This window comes from Condylura cristata, unplaced genomic scaffold (genome assembly GCF_000260355.1).
Source record: "Condylura cristata isolate star-nosed mole 26May11 unplaced genomic scaffold, ConCri1.0 scaffold00018, whole genome shotgun sequence".
Lineage (NCBI taxonomy): Eukaryota > Metazoa > Chordata > Mammalia > Eulipotyphla > Talpidae > Condylura > Condylura cristata.
In genome coordinates, this window is record NW_004567119.1 from 11,683,129 (window position 1) to 11,699,417 (window position 16,289).

Below are 16,289 nucleotides of genomic sequence, written 5' to 3' on the forward strand. Positions count from 1 at the left end.
CTAATGATTGTTAGTATTCCACAATTTAATATTTTAATTGACATATATGAAACCTAGCTATATCCCTGACCAAATCGCAAATGATGTCTCTTCATATCTGGTTATCAGCTTTCAGAGTGTTGGGTTTTTTTTTTTATTGGGTGTGTGTGTGTGTGTGTGTGTGTGTGTGTGTGTGTGTGTGTGTGTGTGAGAGAGAGAGAGAGAGAGAGAGATAACATGGTACCTATTGAATAATAATCACTAACTTTAAATTATATTACAGTCTTTCATAGTTGACATTCTAATTATCTGCTTCAGATTAAAATATAGAATGATAATGACAATATTTGAATATTTCAAGAAACACTAAAATCGGAAACATAAAGTATTTAAATACACCACAAAGAAAAGCTCTCTTCACATGGTTGTTTGACTATCATGTATGAGAGAAATTTTACGCTCAATTTCTTCGATAGCAAATTATTAATGCCATTTAATTAATAGAAGTGTTTTCAGGTGTGATTTGGAGACAGCATCTCCATATGGCAAAACCCACAAACATGATTAAGGAACATAAATTAAGGAAGGAAAGAATTATAGGTACTTTTTACATGCCAGAAGCTATACAAAAACACTTCATACCCCAGGTAGTTTAGAGGCAGAGGAGTTGATGAGAAAGGGGAAGAGAGAAAGAGAGAAACAGTTTTCCCAATCCAAAGCCTAAGCAAAACCTCAAAGTAGGCAAAATATCACCAATTCTCTCTGTAACACTGGTTCCATTCTTTAAATGTTAGTTTTATGCTTCTATAATGAAACTGATTGTTTAATAGGCATAGAAGATGAAAACTAGTAATGTTAAAATAAAATCAGTGAATTCACAATCTTAGACAGGTTTAAACTATATCCTTAATCACTATGTTAAAATTGCTCCTCTATGTTTTCATCAATATTTCTTAGAATTAGTTCACTCAGATTTCCTTTGTTGTTTTACCTATGGAATGTCTAAGAAAACAAAAAACCAAAAAAGGACTCATTAGTAAAAGAACTTACCATAATTTCATCATTTATAATTAAAGCTAGAGATTGAGAAATTTAGAGATAGTAAGAATATCCTGTTTCATTAATCTAATGTAGGACAGTTAATATAAATTCTTGTATTTTCAAGATAAGCTCTTGTGATCAATAGCAGAGTATAATGATAAGTATGTTGATACTGAGCTAGGAGTAGGGAGCAGAGAAATTATACCTCATTATGGTCAAAGCTAGGAATGAAGAAGAACTTTTTATGTAATGATGAATAAACCTTTAAAAATTTCAGTGGGGTACTCAAATTTTAACTATAAAATTACTTAAAACAAAGAAAACAAAGCAAAAGTCACTATGCTAATTTTAAAAATAAGTGCTGCTGCTTTAAGTGGCCAGCAGTCTCACATCAACTTCAGGTTGCAATCATAACATCCATTAGCGTGCTCCACAGCTCAGAGCAAGCAAGCAAGTGGTTGTCAGTGCAGCTAGTAAATCACCTGATCCTATTACAAAATCAATTACTGCAGTGCATTTCCATTGCTACACAATCTGATGATGACAAAATGATATTGGATAGCTACTGCAAGGTCAAGAAAACTGCTAAAAACATCTTTAATTGGTCTTTTATTTTTAATCATTTGGTCCTACTTAAAAATGCATCTGTTTTAACTGTATATTTTCATTTGAAATAAGTCTATGTAGTTACCTTTGGTTGCCTGGGACATTCGAAGGATAATCTCTGCAACTGGTCTGATGTGTGGCTGCAAGAGAACAGATCGGAGCAGCAGGTCGAACGGCTCAACCTCTTCATTAAAGAAGAAATAATGCTGCAGCCACAGCCACACATTGACTTGCTCATTGGAGGAGAATTTAACTTAAAAAATCCGAACTGGTAATGTCCCATAAATACTCAAAATTGGCTAGCTGCCTCATTCTGCAGTTCTCTGGCTGAAAGAAACACTGTTAAAAAAGAATAAAACAACAGCTTCCCTACAGGAGATACCAGCCTCAAACTCATTGTCAAGAAAAACTCAACACTGAAAACAGAAGTCTCCCGGCTACTCTTTAAAAAGAAGGTAAAGTGCTTTACTATTTCAAACTGTTTTAAATTAAAGCCCGAGTACTTAACAAAGGATCAAACTCAAGATAATATACCCCAAAATCATACTAACCACTCTTTTCTGTCCTCCATCAGTTTAGATCTGTTTGTCTACTCCTTCAGCTCAGCCTATCCTACCTGTTCCCTCTGCAAATGCACACGATGCAGCAGCCAACAGAAATGAGCCCCGCCCCTCTGTCCCCACACACTGTAAGAGCCGCTCAATATCTGGAAAAGAACTGCTGCTGCAATGCTTTGAGAAACAACAGGGCGCAAATTACTGGATGGATTCTTTAACTTACCAATCAGAACTGCTGACCTTTTATGACTCTACGATTCAAGAAGCCTGCCACACACTCACAGTAAGAATAATCAACTGATTTTCCTTCTGTTATAGATTAATTTACAGAACTGTTTTCCATCTTATTCAATCTAAAATAAAGAAACATAGGCATAAGTAATTTTTAACAAGCAAAATGTAGATAGTAGCTAATAAAAATCTTTTGAGTATTGTTGGGAAAGGCAAGGTGGTGGCTGATACAAAAATTGAATTTAAAAAAAATCCTCTGGATATTATACTTAAAACTTGAGAAAGAGCAACAGCATTCTATAGCAGAAATAGTGATGTAGCGAATATGGTATGAATAAGCAACTTAATCCATGGGAACCCCTGCTATCATAAAAGTTAAAAGAGTTTTAAAGAGATTATAAGAAGATAATGACAATTATGTGATAGTTACAATTATCAAATAGATATATGACAAGTGGCAATTTTAACTGCCATTGAAAAATAAAACCTGGTTGTTCTGTTATTAAATCTTTCCCACTTAGTTATTTGCATCTTATTAAAATGATTCAAAAAACACAAACTACCTTGAAATTATAAGTAGTAGTATAAGTAGGTTAGCCGTAACTCCTTAAGGATCCTCTTTTGGAGGACATAACTCCTCCTAAGCATCCTCTTTTGCCAATAATGTCTGAAGATACACATCTACACCATTATAAACATAACCTATATAATTTCCAGGACAAGACAGGGTCACATTATTACAAGTAAGTTTATGGTCTTCCCAAAAAAAACACCCTTCGAATAATTTTAACTTAACGAACATAAACCAACAGTTATTAGTCTCTGCTACAGCACTGTTTTTGAGAAAAATAGTCTAAAAACTAAATTTAATAAGCATTTTAAATGAAAATGCTTATTTTTAGAACTTCCTGTTTCCTGTGGTACAGAAATGTTCTTAATTTGAGTACACCTCATGTTTAATATGTTCTTTGGTTTAAAGCTAAAAAAGAGCTAATATTGCCTCTTCCTTCACCTTGCACTACCCTTTTGATATTCATGTTACTCTAAAATCAATTTCCAGATTACCTAAAAATAGGCATGCACTTCACACTGCAATTTTTTTTAAAACCTTCTGTAGATAAAGGCTATGGAAACAAACAAGCAAAATAATGCAGTAACCTTTTACTCGCCTGCTGGAGGTACTGTCTGCTGCACAGAATTTTAAATCCTCATCTGCAGATGCAATTGAGCTGGGATTGCCAAGAACTCTGCTTTTCCTGTGCTGCTGGTACAGTTATTCATCGAAAGAGCACATTAGGTAGAAAATGTGAAGTACTATCAGTTTAAGTTTCTTATATGATCTAACAAAAGAACAAAAATCTAGCTATAGCTCTGTTCTGCCACGTTTTCTGATGCATGTCAGACACGTTGGGAAGAAAGGTCTTATACTGCTGATGCACTCCTCCTAGAAAACGTGCAAGATGGGGAAGCTTAATAGAGGTAATGAAAAAATTAATACATCATCCTAACGGAAGAACAATGCACTGAACATTAAAACCTCATACAATTTCCACTGTCAACAAATGTGTAACATGCCCATCAAGCTTTGAGATTTTTATTACCTTTATAATTAACAAAGCCCATAAATAAATCATGTCCAATATTACAAACATCAATAAAAATCCCCACTAAATGCATATTGCTATTAAGGCAAGCAAGTTATTTTCCAGCTACTCATCAGCAATATTATCTCTAAACAAAACTATGAAATTAAATATCCAAAACTACAGAATACTTACAACTTGATGTGCACTACTTCTTTTCCCTAAGATCCCACCAACTACTCTCTGGATCTTTTATTAGTTATAACTAAAATAGAATGTAAACAAAAAGAGCTATTTTTCATTATTTACTATTTTTCCTCCCATGTCAGCTAATTTAATGTATTATTGATTTTTAGGTTGCATATAGATGGCGGTGGAAGGCAAACCAATACAGATAAAGGTTTAAAAACTACCAGCAAAAGAAACTATTGTTTAGAACAAGCAGGAACTATTATCTAGCTAAAGATATGTTTAAAAAGAAAAGGAAACTATCTTAATGTTTCTCACTGATGACAATAAATAATCATTACTTTTTAATAAATGAAAGCATATCAAAGATGTGCTTTCCTCCTTAATGGCACTAGCTCTAAATATCACAAACTTGGTTTAAAATTTTTAACAAGGTATTTTAATTGAATTTCTACAAACAGAACTATGCAACAAAGCCCAATTTATATATGTTAAGTGAGAACAAGCTAACTTCAAATATCCCCTTAAGTAAAATGTTATCAAATAAAAATTTATCCTACTGGCGTTATAATGTTTAAAACTTTTTTCATTCAAATCATATTCCCATATATAGTATCTCAGTGAAAACTGACTTTGACTTTAAAATGTGAGCTCTGGAGTGCTTATCATCCTTAAATAGTCTTGGAGATAAAATTATTTTCATATTTGTATTTTCACTCTTAATCTCTTGTCAGTATACAGTTAAAATTTCTCCCAAACTTTATGGCATGTAATATGACAATCTGAAAGCAGATGTGGTAACTAGCCATCTTCATTAAATCAGACTTTAAGTTTATCTGCACAAATGCAAGACAATGTCATCTTTCCTATTTTTGTTCTGGGAATATATGGTTATCTTCCCTTCAAAATATGTTAACGTTGGACATGTAATTAGCAGTTATTTATAAATGTATTCAGTAATGCATATTTTTAACTTTTCAGTTTTACTTTCTAGAAGGGTAGATATTGAGAGATGTGACCCACATCAAAAGTTCTTTGGGTTCATCTTCAATAATTTTTTAAGAGTATAAAAGAGTCCTGAAATGAGGGAAGGGGGGGATAAAGGGGTGGAGGGGGAGGGAGGAAGAGAGAAAGAAGGGTGGAGAAGAGGGGGGGGTAGAGAAACTCACTAGGAATTTTTGCTCACCTTTTTTTTTCTAAAATCAGGGTTTATAGTTTGGGTAGTAAAATGATGCCAGTAATCTTAAAAGCAGTGATTCTAAAAACACAGACTATCAAATACAGAGAGTCTATAAATATTTGGAAGTCATTTTAATATTCAACAACTAACATCTTGTGAGGTTTTGGATCTATCATGCATTTTATTTTTTAATTTATTCATTTATTGGCTTATGTTGTAGTAGTAAATAACTCATTGTTCTGCTATCCAGAACAATGAGAATAGTCAACAGAATAGTCAAATCTAGCTGGTAAACATACATACAGCAAATCAAAACAGAAAAACCACTGTCAGAAAAACAAAAGTTTCTAGAATTCATATATACAGATCACTAGTTTTAACAAATCACTAGTTTTAAATAATACTTTTTCCTGAGAATATGTAATTCAGGAAAATGTAGAGAATCCTAATTCAGGATAGTTAAAAAATTTACAGTGAAACAACTGAAACAATTCCTACTGAAGAGAGTATGTTCAACGTTTGCTATATTAAGTCTCCCACTGTCAAACAAGCTTCTTATCTAAGTTTGTATGTACTATCTCATATCATCACAATAAACTCCAAAGAGTGAATTTTCTCCTTGGTTTGCCATTGGTCAAGACTCATGTTCTAGATCTTCAAGAGCTCTGACTCCTATTCAGGAACTCAGTCAACAAGTGCAAGGGTGGTGTAGGTAAGGAAGATGCACAGATAAAAGTCCACCTGCCTCCACTGAACTGACATTGTGGGCAGAGAAGACATACAACAAACAAATCAAGTATTATTTAATAGACAGTGCTACCTGCTACAGAGAAAAGGTAGGAGGGGAGATGAAATGGTCAGAAAAAGCTTCATTTTTTTATTTGAATTGTAAACTACATTTTTAAAGATTTAAAAGTATATTTTAAAAATTGGGCGAGAAGAGCAGTAGAGGAGAAAATGTGGCTAGTGGACAAAAGTTTTAGTTATTTTAACGAATAGTTATATGTAAAAGTAGAAGATTTATAATGAAGTTCTATGTATCTTCTCATCACCCATATTCAGTAATTTCTGAAGTTATTACCAAAATTGCTGAATTTTTTAAAATTTTTTTTGAGATTGTTTATAGAAAGCCCTAGTCACTGTGTCATTCCCTCTCCTACCACATATACATCATGTATCCTTAAACAGTTCATTATCTCACAGAAGCACAAAATAACTGTATCAACTCATCAAATTAACTGTTTTCAAAGTTTTAACTGGTACCTGTCAATATTCACATTTTCAAGACTGTCTCTCTAGTCTAATCTAGGAACCTGATCTAAACAGAGCCCCATAAGAACCACTCTTTGAATATGGTTATTATCTTTTCACATCTCTTAACTTGGGAGCAAATCCCCAGAATCCTTCTTTTAATCATTTCATGGACTTGTAGAAACCATGTCAGTTGTGCTATATTTCAAATTGTTTATTATCTATTTCCTACAATTAACTTTTGAGATGACAACTCTAAATTCCAAACTCAACAAAAGTACTAGAGATCTAACAGGAGACGTAGGTCTCTTACTAGTGCCAAAGAATGGAAAAGGAATTTAAGTCTACTGATTATTTTTGTACACTTGTTGAAGTTAACTTGAAAAATTTATACTTGGTGCAATAGCTCTGAAAAGACAGAAGAGGGAACTAAAGTACCTAGGAACTCCACAATGACAGAGCTCTAAATTTTATTTAAGCACTGATTTTCAACTTGGCAATGGTTGAAAAGATATTAATAACTTTCATATATATTCTCTTATAAAGGATATATGTTGAAAATCTTTATGAAGTAAATAATACTGAATGAAGAGCAAATTTATACACAAATGACTGCTGCTACAGGCCAGAGTCTACCATGTAACTAAGACAAAATTCTGACAAGTTTCCCATCACTGTCCTTTACTCTAGTTGTCAATAATGTACTTCACTTCCTTCGGAGCCCTCACCATTATTAGTACACTGATAGTCACATCAAAAATCCGTGACAATTTAGATATTTCTTTAGGAAGCACAACATTTCTTTACCAAGATTCTTGGTCTGTCCTGATCATCTTCAGTGTCTTCAATATTCATATATCTACCAACAGACTGTTCATGATACTGTAAGTGTTCTATAAGATGATGTTTTCTCTACCTTGCTGATAACTTCACCCTGAGGACTCTATGGCAGATTTTAACATGTGTATTTCTATGGATGTTACCATTTGAGGTAATCTAGGCTTTTTCTGTCATATTCTTCAAAATTCTATACATTACCTAATTTCAAATTTATCTGCACATTTTGAGGCACTTGCTAAGGCAGCGCCACACTTCTAAACAACAAATAACAGAAAACATGGCAGCATGAAACAAAACTAATTATCTTACAATTGCTTTCTTGGTGTCAGAAGTCCAAAATTAGTTTTACTGGGCTAAAAATCAAATCACTGGCAGGCCTATGTTCTTTCCAGAGGCTCTAGAAGAGATCCTGTTTCTTTGCCCTCTTTAAACTACCTGACATGCTTAGCTCATGCACCATTGCACCACTGTTCACCTTCAAAGTGAATCACTCTGACTTCTAACCTTATCTCCTCCTTGTAAGGAAGCAATCTATGACAACACTGGATCCACCTGGGTAACTCAGGGTCATCACCCCATGTGAAGATCCTTAACTTAGTCACAGATGCAAAATTACTATAGTCACATAGAGTAACATTTTCACAGGTTTTAGGAATTAGGCCACAGAAATCCTTGAGGGACTGGAAACAGTGATCAAACTACCACTGTATAAACAAAAACACAACATACAAATCAAATGGATACAGAGAAGTCAGAAATGTTCAAAAACAAGACCCATAGTGGAGGTACCATAAATGTATATTAACAGATAAAGATGTACTATACATACACTGAGTTAAAGAAGTAACCAGTCACCCATATACAGTGGTAATAGTAAACAGAAAATGCTTAACTTGTATTATTAATACAATAATACACAGATTTTCAACCACTCTCCCCCAATAGAACCCTTCCCCAAAGATATATGTAACTCCAGTATCTTGAAGGTATGAACAACACTACAAGGTAAAATTACTTTATTTTTGCTTACATAAAGAGAATAAAACAATATGTTTATAAATATAAATATATAAAGCGTGCAATCTTGAGTTTTCATAATCTCAGCAACTAATTTCCTTTTTTTCCTAAAGATCTATTCATTTACACATGCAGAATTGGGGTACAGGCCAGAGGTGCAGGGTCAGTGAGAGGATTCACCAGAGATAGAGCAAAACAGGCAGACCGGATGAAACACACTGCTGAGAGGAGCAGCAGGGAGACAGGAGGTGCCATGTTGTCACCTCCCCAGTCAGGGATCAACCTGTGCTGACGTGACTGCTGCAAGCTTCAGAACACTGAGCTTTAACCAGGTGCACACCTGGAGGGCCCTCGGCAACTACTTTCTATATTGATTGGATAGACTTCATCAAGAAAATCCAAATACATAAAGATAACTAGCTGAATAAGAAATTTCTAAAAGACATATAGGGGACATTTCAATTCAAAGCTAATCACTAGTAGTTTCCAACAACTGTTAACTTATTATAAATGTAAAAAACTAAAAATAACCAAAACTTAAAAAGTGAGTACTAAACTATTAACACAATATGCTCTCTAGATGAGTTATATCTGCTGATTCATTAATACTCAAATGAATATTCACATACTGACACAGAATATTCACATACAAAACAACAGAGTTTATGTATCTAAGTCTTATCCACATTTAGCTAAACCCAAACTTTCTAGTCCTGCCCATACAGAGGAGTCAGCATCACTCTTACAACTTGACAACGGATATATCCAGTGGGAACACTTTCTAAGAAACACTGATGAGTTACAAACTTTCTTAGGTTGGCACTGAGGAAAAACGGTAAAGTAAATAGTATTGGGGAACTGGCCCAATGCAATTCCTCAAGTCTTGGAGTTCTCCTGTTGAAGATAAACAATTTCACAGAACAGCAACATCAGAAGAGACCACTCTCACAAAGATCAAAACTAAAAGACTATTCAGTCATACAAAGAGAAAACAACAATTTGGAAAAGAATTTGACAGTTTCTCAAAAAGCTAAACATAGGTTTAACCTATACTCAGCAATCCCACTCCTAGACAGACTCCTGGAGAACTGAAAAGAAGATTCAAAGATAGAGGTACTTGGACACATTGTTCACTGAAGCACCACTCATGTGGCCAAAGGGGAACTAACCCAGTGGGGCTCAATAGATGAATATATATACAAAATGTGGACTACTATAGTCATTAAAAAGGAACAAAAGGAATGAACTCTGTTGCATGCTACAACACAGATGAGCTTTGAAAACATGATGCCAAGTGAAGTAAAAAGGACAAACACAACGATTTCACTTACATGAAATATCTGTAATAGGCAAATTCATACAAACGTAAAATAGGTTAGACAGTACCAGGGCCCAAGTCAGGATTAATTGATGGATAATCCTTCTTATCCATATATGAAAGAGGGGGTCTCTACTAATACTGAAACCCATTTCAAATATACCCACAAAATTAAATACTCATGATATATAAGCATACAAAATAAAAAAGAAAGAAATAGCACAAAAAAGCCATTTTGCCTTAATTTTGCCATAAGCAAATCATCAAAATCCTCTTAAATTAAATGTCTGACATATACCAAAGGTAAAAATAACTTTCTGAATTAAATCTTTTCCTAATTTTTATCACAACTGAAAATTTAATATCATTAATGGCATTTATCAGTTATTTCATTTTCTGTCACAAAATGTCCCTGGATGTTGTAACCAGACATTAAAGACATCAATGTGAAGAACATTATCCATCCAAACAGCACTTAAATGATTACTACTCAACAGAAATTATGATTTAAAATTAACTAACAAGAATATCAATACACTGAGTTCCACAAAATTTCATTAAAATTGACTTCAGTTTATTTGAAGTTAATGCAGAATACTGCTAGATAATATGAAAGACAAACAAAAATAAATTCCCCTAATAAAGGCATATTATTAACACCATATTATGACCCTTGCTCTTATACAGAAAGTCAATGCTGACAGTGGTGGTATGTCATCACGATATGCCATTTTTCTAAAAAACTAAACCAAACATTATAGGCCAATCCATCCAGAACTAAGTTTTCAAAAATAGAAGCAGTTAAGTGACAATCAAAAGTACAGAACTAAAGAGGTACCATAAAAATTAAACAGACACAGAGTAAAAGAGAGGGAAATACCTCTTTTTTTGTGTGCAGGCATATAAAACATCAAAATACTACTGTCTATAAACTGCACATGGTTAAAATCAACATGATTCTCAAAATCTGTCTCCACAAGAAAGAGTTCTTTAACTCTGATAATTCTCTTAGCCTAAAACCAAAGGCTTATAAAGGTATAAAAAATCCAAGTATCAGTAGAAACTAAAGTATTCAGAATGGCCCCTCCCTTCACCATGCCAAAAAACTAAATATGAATTCACAAGGCTAATATCAACAAACATATCACACACAGCTAACATTTTCATGGTAACACATGGGACCAAAACATAACGTTTCGCTTAAAACAATTAGTTGAGGAACTGAAGCACAAATACAAGGATAATTGCTTCCTTTGGGCTTTGACTGTCAAACACAAGAAATGTCAATGCTGTAGTCCCTGTGATAATTAAAACCTTGTCACAGACCTAAACTATCAATGAATATTTATTTTAAAATGATCTTGCAATAACACCAAAAGTACAACAAAAGAAAAAAAGGATAAACTGAACATTGCGCCTCTAAAGGACACCAGAATAAAAGTAAAACAATCTACAAAATGGGGGCGGGGGGGTGTGATTCCACTTACATGTAAAGTACAGAAGAGACAAATCCATACATACTGGCAGTACATTGGTAGTTCCCTAGGATTTGGGCCGGGGTGTGGTGTGCTGTGGTGCTGTGTATGTGTGTGTGCTGACAGGGAGTGGGCTTTGAAGGGAAATAGGCATGACTGCTAATGGCTAGGAGACAGTTGGTAAGAGGTGGGGTAGAGGAGGTGAAAGTATCCAAAAATTAAACAGTAGTAATTGTACATCTCTAAACATCCTGAAAAAACCACTTTCTTGGAAACTTAGGTATGTGAAATACTTCTCAACGAAAGTCATTGAAAAATAATTTGCAAAAATGTAGTATGTTTGAAACATACACAGATGACTGCTTCCATCAACTAACTGAATGAGTGTTCAATGGGAGGAAAATGACAGTACTTTATTCTCTTCTACTTAATACATCTCCAGAAATAAGATACCACACTTTAAAGTACCAAAATTTGTTAAACAGTTCTTTGTATCATCAGCTGCTCCTATGAAAATTAAATCTATTATAAATAGACAGTAAACCAAATACTGTAATTGTTGAAGATTTAAGCATCAGTTATGGTTATGAAGATTTTTTAGAAGCACCCTTTGACTATTTGCTGTTTCAAACCTATTAACAATAAGAAATCAGTTTATTATTAAATAATTATCCAAATATCTAAGAAATTTCCTTTAGCTAATTAATGTATTCACCCTTAAAAAATTTATTCATAAATTAAAACAATCAAAATAAATTAATGAGGCTTGGTATCTCAGTCCTTCCCCCACCCCATTTACTAATCATCGGAAAATGTCTTCCTTATGTCGTCATACTGTGATGAGGGACCTAGTGTAAGGAGGAGTCAGTAGCAGCTGGCTGGTGGAGAAAGCTGAATTCGTGCACTGAAGGCATCGCCATGAATGTGGGAAGGGCATCACAGCACCGCGAACACGCATCTTCCCTGCTACCGCTTACATGCCGTCACCCTGAACAATCCCCAGCAAGCTGTGCCTACGTTGGGGGCTGCTGGGACGGTCCAAGCAGATATATAAATTGAGGTGAAAAAAAGGAAGGAAAACACACATAGAGGGGAGACAAAGAAGAAATATGTGAATGAGAGATGCATGGGAAGGCTATTTCCAGTTCTTGGCAGAGACAATGGCAACCGTTGCTTTGACCCCGTGGTGGATAACATGGTACATTTTGAATTCTGGAGCTTTCCTTCTACCCCAGTTCTTGGAGACCCACCCTTTTCTTGTGGCTTCTTGCAGACAGCTGCCTTACCCCGGCGGTGAGCTTTCCAGCCTCAGCCACGGATTTCCGGCTGTGCCTGTCTGACTGGGTTTTTGCCTATTAGGGGAAAGGTGATTTTTGGAGTTTGGGAATCTATTATTTGAAATTCCTTTTCTCTCTCTCCCCACCCCCCCCCCCGCTCCTACATGCACCCACCTACCCATACACACACACACCCATACACACACACACACACACACATAAATATCAGTTCTTTTACACTAAGAGTCTGCTTTCTTTACCTCTGTGCATGTGGCATGCCAAATAGGTTTATACCCTCAATAGTTTGGGGTCCCTGGCCATCCCTAAGCTATGCAGTTACACTACAGAAAACTTACAAAGTTCACATGGGGAAGTCTGTTTCATTCACAAGTGTTATACCATTTCTGCCCACAAAGACCACTTCTTTCTCTGAATTCTTTTAATACTTTGGCTTTTCTGGATATAATGAGTAGAAAGAATCAGAAGGTGACTTAGTATAAGCATAAAGAAATTCCAGTAACAGATAAAAAGTAAAAGAAATATAAACTGTAATTTACACTTACTATTATGTAAACCACTAACATAACCATTTGTGTAAACTTAAGTAACATACAAAATATTTAACATAAAGAACATGTACTTACCAAATATTTAGATAGCTGTTTAAAATTCCTACTGGTGGCTGAGACTCCCTAAATAAAAAAAATAAAATAAATAAAGATTTTGAAACATCAGAAGTTACCCTTTTTCTATAAAAATCTACCCAAGAATCCAATTTATATCTGATTTTTTTCATAACCAGGATCAACAGCCAAAGTTCAGCAGATAATAAACATAAAAACAAGAATGTTCATAATCTTATAAATAATTATAACCTCATGTTAAATGGAAATGCTAATAAATTATCAAGACATTGGCGAGCGCACTAGACTACAAAACGGTTAAGCATTTTTAAAATTACTAACCAAGACAACAGAATGCTAACAACATCTCAGGCATTCAGGTACTAAATTTTTCTAGACAGTCAACACACATTGTGGCATTCTGCATTCTATTATCTAGTTACCACATTTGAGTAGCACTAGATAATATAAATCATCTATAGAGTTAAAGTACATTCAGTGAAGTACAAAGTATCCACTCTATTTGTATTTAAAAATTAACATTAAGGAAGCATTTCAAAATCCACCATGTTTCATATGGTACTATGAAAAAATAAACTAATTTTACCCACAATAAAAAGAAATATATAAATTAACAAATTCAACTTACTAGTTACAAAAGTTAACTATGAATAATTTTCTAATAATAGACATAGTACATAATAAACAAGTTCCTCAAATCTCAGGTCAAAATAACCTTCAAAACAAAGTTCAAAATTTCAAGTAAAAAAGCACTCAATATAATAGAGTTCTTATGTTTGCTAGGGACTATCGCTCAGGACTGGAAGCAACTTACACACTCTTTATGAGAATCATCTTATATATTTCATTTTGCAAATTAAACAACCAAGCCTTGTAAAAGTAAGTCATTTGCTTAAATACAGTAGCTTCCTTTGACTGCACAACCCAATGTCTTTAAGGAACCACACTATGACTGCTCAAAAACAACACAAAGCAAAACAAGTGATATAAAATATGACACACTATGAAATAGTATCTAAAGATAGCATCTGTAGAGTCAAAGAAAATGTTTTTAAATTCCTTTTAGAGAATGACTAGAATATAAATTCATCTTAGCTAGCAAGAAATGTTACCATAGAAATTATAATATCACATATAAAAATAAAAGGTTTTCTTATGAGCCATCCCTATAGATTACTGCTAAGGACAAAGCCAATCAAATGAATTACAACCATCCACAAGCAATGAAGAGAGCCAAGAAAGAGATATATTAGAAATCTACACAATAAAACTTCCGTAAGATATAGGAAATATTACCATGATTTTGAAGTAGGCAAAGATTTCTTAAAAAGTCACAGAATAAAAAACATCAACAAATTGGACCTTGTTAAAATGCAAAGTTGAATATGCAAGCTAGTGGATAGGAGAAAATATTCAAAAGTCACATGTCTCAGCAACCAATTCATCTCAAAATAGATCTATTAAAAAAATTTAAATCATCAAGAAAAGACAACCCAATTTTTAAATAGGCTAGCAACCAAACAAAATATGACAAAAAAATTACAAAAACTAATAAACATACTGAAAAAGTGCTTAACATTACTATTCATAAAGCAATCAGATAACACAGTAGCGCAAAAATGACTATCTGCTTGTCTTGACCTGCTGGTTTTTTGCTCCTCAGTAAAAAGGGCAGGGCCCTGAACAATCCCTAGAGGCACAGCATACTCTGGACAAACTTATTGACTCATAAAGACTCTACAAAGAATTTCCCAAATATTGGGTTGCTTTTTCTGTAAGAGTCTAGCTTGGCAGTGACCAATCCAGTCAGCCAGGACACTGTCAGATTTCCACTTTAAGGTGGGCTGGTAAACCATTCATTGAAATTTTGAGATATCAACTACACAAGGAACACAAAACTGATTTTTAAAATCAATCAAATTCCTTCCCTCCCATCCCACATCAGACAAGTGCTTCTTCTAACTGAGGTGTACTTTATGGCTTATTTTAACAAGAAACTTAACACATAACTGCTTTGGGAAAATTCTGATAAAAAGAAAACTGTTGATTTTGAGTGACACCTTAGAACAAAACAAGGGAGAGGGGAGCAAATCCTCTCTCAAAATAAGTTTCTCTTTTCCAAAAACGGAACCATCCATTTACTGATGGGATAAAGAAGGAGTCCCCCAGAGATCACACATATCAGCAAAATACAAATACCAGGGAAAGAACCCCTATCTTAATTCAGAGTCTACTTTGCAGCTGAGAGTAAACAGATCCTAATATCCTTTCTAGCAATACTGAAGATCTGAGAGATTTATAAGGATGTAAGCAGAACAGTCTTCCCCCAAATCAAAAGATACACAGTAAGTCTAGGGGTTGCTCACTGTTCATTCAGCAATAAAACTACTAAAGATTATTCCTGAGCCATAACCATATAAATGCAGTTATGTGAAAACCTATAGCATCTTGAAATAATGCTAGTGACAAATTCCTACGACAGGGCAGTGATATTTTTTGTTGTTTGTTAATTTAATTGTAGAGGTGGCAAAGGCAGAGCTAGACTAGTAATAGAGAGTTTAGAAGATAGAAACTCAGCTAGTCAAGAATTGTAAAAGTAAGCATATCATGATCAGATCTTGAATTGCCTGGGACAAAGCATAAGAAATCACTTTCAAATTACTCATCGCCTATACAACTTAATGACTTATACTAATTACAATACCTCACAAATGAACCAGGTATAAAGCAACATATTACCTACAGCTTCTATAAAAAACAGATCCTCTTCCAATCTTGAATGTCTTCAAAACACCTCACGTAATTTTTTAATAAGAATGTAATTTTTTTTTTACTTTAATAACCTCTTTCTCCTTTCTATTTCCTTTACAAAGGGGCACAGCACTCTGTTTTTACACTCGAAGGCCTTGTCTGACTGTTGCAAAACTACAAAGGAATGCATTAAAAGAATCGTTCAACTCTCCTGCATTGCTGGTGGGAATGCAAACTAGTACAACCACTATGGAAAACTGTTTGTAGGTTCCTCAAACTGCTAAACATGGAGCTTCCCTACGACCCAGCAATCCCACTCCTAGGTATCTACCCAAAAGACACAAAAACAC

The 16,289-nt window shown here is 34.3% G+C and overlaps 1 protein-coding gene and 1 long non-coding RNA gene across 3 annotated transcripts in view; one reads left to right on the forward strand and one right to left on the reverse strand.

Annotated features, from left to right (window-relative positions):
- FBXW7 (F-box and WD repeat domain containing 7, E3 ubiquitin protein ligase) overlaps positions 1-13,230 on the reverse strand; it is a 104,663-nt gene extending 91,433 nt beyond the window's left edge. The window contains exon 1 of one of the 2 annotated variants that reach the window (XM_012726864.1): positions 13,189-13,230. Coding sequence is in view for 1 of the 2 variants with exons in the window: in XM_012726863.1 (XP_012582317.1) it covers positions 1,712-1,909 (198 nt within the window). In the remaining variant the exon portion in view is untranslated. Of the gene's footprint in view, positions 1-1,711; positions 2,108-13,188 lie in introns of those variants that run through there. The other variant, XM_012726863.1, reaches the window with a different exon arrangement.
- LOC105853820 lies at positions 2,044-16,170 on the forward strand. Its single transcript, XR_001145588.1, has 3 exons — positions 2,044-2,081; positions 2,201-2,466; positions 16,062-16,170. It is a non-coding gene; the product is annotated as an uncharacterized LOC105853820 (long non-coding RNA).
- Positions 16,171-16,289: the final 119 nt, after the last annotated feature.